At 35.2% G+C, this 7,453-nt stretch overlaps 1 protein-coding gene across 1 annotated transcript; it reads right to left on the reverse strand.

Annotated features, from left to right (window-relative positions):
* Positions 1-791: 791 nt before the first annotated feature.
* Positions 792-6,206, reverse strand: LOC116004530. The gene is made up of 12 exons (XM_031244620.1): positions 4,749-6,206; positions 4,418-4,620; positions 4,053-4,250; positions 3,877-3,948; positions 3,590-3,685; positions 3,343-3,422; positions 3,098-3,173; positions 2,778-2,988; positions 2,351-2,547; positions 2,109-2,214; positions 1,854-1,943; positions 792-1,707 (listed from the first exon to the last, which is right to left on the reverse strand). Exons 1-12 carry the CDS (start codon positions 5,257-5,259, stop codon positions 971-973), a joined length of 2,577 nt encoding a protein of 858 aa, XP_031100480.1. The 5' UTR covers positions 5,260-6,206; the 3' UTR covers positions 792-970.
* Positions 6,207-7,453: the final 1,247 nt, after the last annotated feature.

Consider the following 7,453-nt stretch of genomic DNA (forward strand, 5'->3'; position numbering starts at 1 on the left):
TATTGATTCAAGCTCCACTAGAAATCCGAGCATTCATTGGGATACTTTGACCAATTAGTGGTCGTGTAGATAAGTTGTGCATGATATTGTTCATGGACCTTAAGTAGATTCATAGGGTTCAAAATATAATATGGCAAAATATAAAAACCTAGATTATCAAAAGCAAAATAAATAAATAAAAATTACCCTAGGCATCTAGGCATCTAGCCCAATGGTTTCAACTTGGGTTTAAAGGCTAGGAAATCTCTTAGATTTGAGCTGCACAATTAGCTCAATATTTAAGTGAATATTCAATAATATTCATCAACAAGTTATATATATATATATATATATATATATATATATATATATATATATATATATATATAAATGAATTAAAATTAAAAATTATTTATGTTAAAGATCATTAATTTAATTAGATAAATAAAATGGGACAAATTTAGTATAAATGATAAGTTTTAGAAGATTTTTAAAAATTATAATTTTTTATTAAATAAATAGCAAGATATATCCAATAAAGATCAATTATTTTATTAAATACTTGTTATGATCTTTAATTTAACCAAAATATGTTATATATATATATATATATATACCTAGGGTGACAAGAAAATGGGAAAACAGTCTCTTATATTGTTTTTTTTTTTTTTTTTAATTCAAGAGCAATGCAAGACTTGACAAGAATGTAGAGGGTTAAGACTATTAAGTGGGAGGATCAATGACTATTAACCTGATAGGGCTCGATTCTTTCCAACTTGTATTATTGGTATATGTAAAAATGGACAAGCCAATAAACTCTCAGGAATTACTTAACATTGCAGGAGACTTAATTTGCACCATATTGCCAAATTAAAGCAAAAGAGTTACAGACTGCATTTCAGTGTTTTCTGGACCAAACCCTAGTCTGCTTACTGCCACCCCATGATTGGACATCCAAATACTGAGTATTTATATATAATAACATTCATTCCTAAGACTGAAAGTCAAAATACACAGTATATGATTCATCCCTCAAACTAAGTAATGGAGCCAATACAAAGTTCCTTTCTGGTCCTTTTGCCACAAAACTGATAGGGTGATATTCAGTGATCCCACTTTCCAGTTTAAAGCTTGCAGCCTGTTTGAATCCAGCATCTGAGGACCCATCCATGCAGCTAAGCTTCACACCTAAACCGGGTTTATAGTCCACGCCACTATAAACATAACACCCTTTCTGCGACGTGGATTCTAAGGATACTGTCCCATTTTTCCCGTCTAAACCAGTGCTCAAAAGAAAGGCAGAAGAGCCGCTGTCGTCTGAAGAACTTGTCACTACCAAGTTGTTGTCTTTTCCTTGATGCATCACAACCATTCCTGGATAGTCGAATGCCTCTAACGTGACAAGTTTCCCTATGAAGTCTGAATGTGTTTTAGAAGTGTCGTCTTTTGAGATGAGCCGGAATGTGGCTCTGATGGCAGAATCTGTTCCGGTTTCAGGGTATTTGTCCATGTTGATTGACTGATTTGAGTTTGTAAGAACGAAAACATCATTCCCGGATTCTTGGGTCAGAGAAATCAGATGAGAATTTTCAGTTGCAACTGGGGCTATCCAGTCTGAAGGAGAATCAGTTGACGTTGCTTTAATACCCCAATCGCCATTGGATAGACCAGCAAGAAGGTATGGACCATAAAGGATTGCCTGCACAGAAGCGTAATCTGACCTCTCATCTGAAGCACCAGAGAGACAGAATACGGTGTTAGACTAAAGGCAGGCAGACACTAGAGAAAATCTTATACTAACACAGGCGAGGCGAGGCAGCTAAAGATCTCACAATACCAGTGTATGTTTTAATTTAAGTCCGATTGTTTAATACCTTTAATGGCTTCGGTTCTAATACTCATAGGCAGCTCAAGAGTAATTTTGTCACCAGAGGCCCAACTTCTGGTAATTGATAGGAAGTTGCCTGCATCAATATTAATATTGAGGTGAAACATATAATAAACCTTTTGAAAATTTTCCAAATTCGTTGGAAAACATCAGCTTTTACGTTTTAATTTCTCATGAAGAAACTTCAGCGACAAGACAGAGTAATGGAACCGAACAACGAAAGAAAAGAGCTCATACATACCTGGTGGCGGTAGAGATACAGCTTCTCCATTTAGCGAGGCCTTTGAACCACTTGCATTTGTCCAAATCGGTACTCTCAAATGTAGCGTAGACGATACACTAGATGACTGATACAGGAGACAGACATAAGACAATATCAAAATGTTCAAGACACTTTTTTTTTTTTTTTTTTTTTTTTTTTTTTTTTTTTTCTATTTTCCTACCTTTGGATTTATTTATTATTTCGTATTATTAAGTCTATACCTGCTTTGATGTTATTGTAATTGTCACGCGAAGGCGATTATCCTGTGAACCAACTGGATCTACACTCTGCCTCAGTTTAATCTGACCAGATTTCCAATCAAGTGAGCTAGATATGTACTGAATAATGTAGATTCCTGGAACTTCTCCTTGCTCTTCAAAGTATATAGAATCTCCCAACTTGGAAAAGGATTCAATTCCTATCCAAAAATAGAGACAAGAACCCGAGTAACAAATTTGTTTATTGGCTGATATACAACCAAGAAATTACGACGAATTCTAACAGAGGCGCAGACCCAAAAGCCAAAATCTCAAGTCCATAAACATACAGTTAAATAATATAGCTTTTGCCAAAAATCAAGTCACTAGCCCAAAAGAAATGTACCATTTTTGGCAGAAAAGTTGGAAATGGAAATCGATGTTCCCGTACCTGTCCCGTAGCAGCACCAGAAAGAATCGAATTTTGTTCCCCATCCATGGTAACTTTTGGCCTTGGAAGCACCAGGATGTAGCGGAAGCATATAAATCATGACTCCAGGGTCTGTTCCTCTTTGGATGCTAAGAACTCCATTTGTTAAGGCTCTCTCATAATAATCAGCGTAAGCCATCTCCTTGGTCCATCTGAAAAGGTTTCTAGAGACCTGCAAAGTATACGCATTTAGAACCAAACATATATAGCCCAACCTCCCCGTAAGTTCAATTAAAAGAGGAAGAAATTAAGATAGATAGGATCATCCATCCATCAGACACCTTCAGCATGTTATAAGTTGTACAGGACTCTTCATTCTCGGTCTGTAGTGTGCTAGCCAACCTCTTTGGATCAGACCTGATCAGATCAGAGAATGAAAAGAAACAAAATATTAACGGAAATTTCAACACTGTCAGATATGAACCAAACCATAAAGGTTTTGTGAGTACGGTTAGATAGATAGAATCCAAAGTGATGGAAACTTGTTTATAAATAAATATAGTATAATGAATATCACTCTTTATACCAGAATTCACTAACTGATGTTCCTCCAGTTGCATAGGCGTGTGAAGTATTGACAATATCCATAAAATAAGTCCCAATTTCCTTGATAAACAAACAAGAACGAGCTCAGAATTGAAGAGAAGATACTTTTTTGTTGGTTACGCATCAAGCTCACAGCTTCTTTCTATTATCATTAAATTCAGTACACAAGACGAGATCGAGGCACATACATAATAAGGTCTTGAAATAGAAATATGCATGTAGTGTACCTTATAAATTGGATCGCCAGTTATTTCGTAACGCATTTGAGATCCAATGACAATTGGGATGTGTGTGTTTGTATGAAAACCTGATAAGTCATCAGCCTAAACACACAAAACAATGACAAGGAAGAAATAGATAAGAATTACGCATTCATTGCACCAAAACATATATAATCTAAGAGAAACTGATTGAGCAAGAACAATCATATGGCGCATAAATATTTGAACTGAGAGAGAATACATATAATTAGCCGCTGAAGTTTAATTTGAAGAAAACTGTGATTGATGGCTACCTTAACTGCCAGCAGACCCAGAAAACATGGTTTGTCAAAAAGGTGAGCCAACAATAAGTGCTTTGGATCAGCCTGCATGCAGTGTATTCAAAAACAGAACGATGAAATAAGGAAGGATTAAGAATATATATATATATATATATGCAATGTATTATGGATAAGTTATACATACGCACCGTTATGCTGTACAACCTATAAAGAACATCATTCATACCGCCAGTTTCTTCATTTAAGGATAACCAGTGTCTTTCAATCGTATATTTTGAGATCACATTTTGCACACGGTTATAAAAGTAATCAACCATCCAGGTTGTCATTTTCAAAGCTTGAGAATTGCCAGCAAGTGTGTACTGATCCAACAGACCTGCCAAAACCTGTAAAAGTCCAACAAACTGGGGTTATTCATATTTCACGGGGAAAATAAAGGATTTATCTACAAGAATGTCACATGGACTAGTCTGAAGGTAACTCAGTTCTCAAACAAATACATATTTAATCACTGCAAAAGAAATTGAAGGGTTTGGGCTGAAGCATATTCTACCTTGTGAATCGTATAGTATGGTGCCCATACAGGCTTTATATCTTCAAAGCGGTCAAACAGCTCAGATGGGAAAGCAGATAAATATCCCGATCCCATTTTCTCTTGACAGGCCGATAACGAAGAAACAACAGCAGACATTTTCTCTTTGAGAGTGTCATTGTGTGTACTAGCCCACATTTGTGCCGAGGCACTAAGGTAATGCCCTTCAGTATGAAATTAGAAGCAAATATCAGCACATGAAAAATATTACTCCGCTAAATTTAAATAGGACGATGTAAAAGAAAGAAGCAACCTATCCAAGGCATGATTTAAGATTAAAAGACGAACTAACCTACAAAATGACCTCGAAGCTCAACAGTTGCTCCCTCCCATCCTCCATATGGCTCACCAGGAGTTTCCAAGCCAGCAGTCTTCCTGAAGCTCCACACCAGTCTATCAACATCCAACATCAACAAGTACTCCAAGTTAGTTTGTTGAGCTCTTCCATGGATTGAATTCGGGTCTAGCCTCACATCATTGAGCGAAACCTCGTTCAGAAAACCGCCAACTCCCTTAACCCCACCAGACTTCTTTATCTTCTTATACATCATCATCCAATCAAATTCATCTTCCTCCTTCAACATCTTCCTCGGAAGCAAATTAGACCAGGCCGAATCATCGGTGGGAGTCAAATGGTAGTGCCCAAACATTTCTTTTCTCCTACTCTCATTCTTTGATGATAAGAGCTCATATCTCAGAGTGTGAGATGACAGCTGAGTAGGAATGTTAGTACATTCTTTACTCAGAACAAATCCACACATAAACGAAAACATAACCACTCCCAACATCAGCAAACACCTCATCTTTAATTTTTGTAACAATGATCTCTTTCAATCAAAAGGAAACCCCAAAGTAGAATATATATATATATATATATATATATATATGAATAGAACCTCAAGAAAACATTTGCTATCAAGATTCATCCATGGATTTTATTAAATTAAACACTTGGAACACTGAACCTTTTTGTTGAACTGAACAAAACAAACCTACTTATAAGCACCAATAAAGACCTGTGCAGATATGATTTCTCTCATTCAACAGAAACCCAAAAGTAAGAACAAAAACAACTAACTAGTAACAAAAGAACTCAGTTTTTCATCAAGTGATCAAGATACAGCCAAACTTGAAAGACTGAATCTTTATATTTTTTTTAGTATAATAGAACAAAACCAACCCCACTAATGGTCCAATATATAGCAATCAATCAATAAAGAATGTAACTGAGAAAGGGAAACACCATAGCCTCTTAAAGGGCAATAATGGTTCCTTCTCTAAAGTTAAAAATCATAAATTAAATTTTAAGACACAATAAATCAGAGTCAGTTTCTTGAAAATTAACTCAATTTAAAGAATTAAAGGAATTTAATTCTGAAAAATACCCTGAAAAGAACTAACTGTAACCTTATCTGAGAGGTCAAAGAATGGAGTTTAAGGTAAGCATGGGATGTGTTCCTTGGAACACAAATCATACCCACACCTAATATACTAAAGATATTTACAAATACACATACACATATATATACACAGGCATTGGGGTAAGAGGATTGACAGCATGAAAGTCACGGACGAGACATCATATTCTTGGAGGGATGTAGAAAGTAGTAAATTATTGGCTTGGCTGTAAACCCAGAAAAGTATCGAGACAGCTTATAATTTCTAGGCATTTTCAAGATTTGGTATTTACTCACTCGATCCATACTGCCATAGATTGAAACCTGAAACAAAATCCTATCGCCCACTGGCGTTCCATCACTATCTCTCCGAATACATACGCAGACATTTTGCTACGCAATCAAAACTTATTTGGTTTGAGGATTGTGGTTAAAAAATGTGTGTTTTTTTCTACAATCTATAGAACAACAGTGTCAGTGGATAGTGAATGATGTTTGTCATTATCTTTAGTTGTTGTGTTTTTTTAATGCAAAGATAATATAATGAAATACAAGATAAAACATTTTTCAATAAGCATAGAAAGATTATTGTGTACTTAAACTAAAATAGTGCATTTTTAAACTCTGTTAATGGTTAATCCTGACCGTTAAAGAAATGGACACAAACTTGCAACATAACTAAGGAATGGCACTATCTTCAAAAAACTAAGGAATGACACTCTTTACTCGTCTTACTTCCTTAACAAAAGGAAGACTTGTAGCGACCGACAAAGATAATCTTAATTTGCCATTCTTCTTTCCTCGACTAAATCATTCTGATGTGCAATATTGATAAAACCCATTAAACATTAACTTAATTTTTTTTTTAAATGTCACTATGCAAAACAAGCAAACAACACCAAGAAAAATGGTAATTGTATTATTTCCTATTGACACTTCTGACAATCAAAATGAAAGATGATATATCCGGCCCCGAAAGAGGTGGTCAATTTAATTCTTGTCAAATCCTCTTAGTGGAATCCGTTGTAGATGGTCTTCATAATACAATTTACCTCTTATGTATGCTTTGTGAGTTATTAGACAAAAGCAAAGTTTACAAGTGCACATTGCACTCCTTTGAATAGCAGCTATGGGTTTTCCTCATTATCCAAAGAAATATGATATATTTGGCTTCGAAAGGGGTGTCTAAGTGGGTAGAGCATAATTATCATACACAAAGTCATGAGTTTGATTATTGTCAGTATTCTCTTAGTCAAGTCCATTGCATAAGATTTTTTTAGTGCAGTTTACCTATTCTGAGTGCTTTACACGTCATTACACGACCATAATTTACTTAGTATAAACCTGCGGGTAATAGCTATGAATTTATTTCATCACTCAAAAACAAAAGCATTATATATGTGGCATTGAAAATGGTAACTAAATGGATAAAGCATGATATTATTACAATTAAAAGTCACGAATTTTTAATATAATTTATCTCTTTTTGTGTGATTGGTATGTTATTACCCTGGAGCGGTCAATATCAGTGTTAATTGAACAAATTTTATGGTTTGTGGGTTGACAAAGACTGAAAAGTGAGCATTTGAGGAGGGGGGGG

This window comes from Ipomoea triloba, chromosome 14 (assembly GCF_003576645.1).
Source record: "Ipomoea triloba cultivar NCNSP0323 chromosome 14, ASM357664v1".
Lineage (NCBI taxonomy): Eukaryota > Viridiplantae > Streptophyta > Magnoliopsida > Solanales > Convolvulaceae > Ipomoea > Ipomoea triloba.

What these genes read in the sequence shown, in the direction of transcription:
- LOC116004530 (XM_031244620.1), bottom strand. Translation starts at nt 5,259, where the DNA reads ATGAGGTGTTTGCTGATGTTGGGAGTGGTTATGTTTTCGTTTATGTGT. An exon ending in ACATCAGTTAGTGAATTCTG is followed by an intron (nt 3,174 to 3,342) that starts GTATAAAGAGTG and finishes TGATCTGATCAG; the next exon opens with GTCTGATCCAAAGAGGTTGG. An exon ending in CAACTTATAACATGCTGAAG is followed by an intron (nt 2,989 to 3,097) that starts GTGTCTGATGGA and finishes TATACTTTGCAG; the next exon opens with GTCTCTAGAAACCTTTTCAG.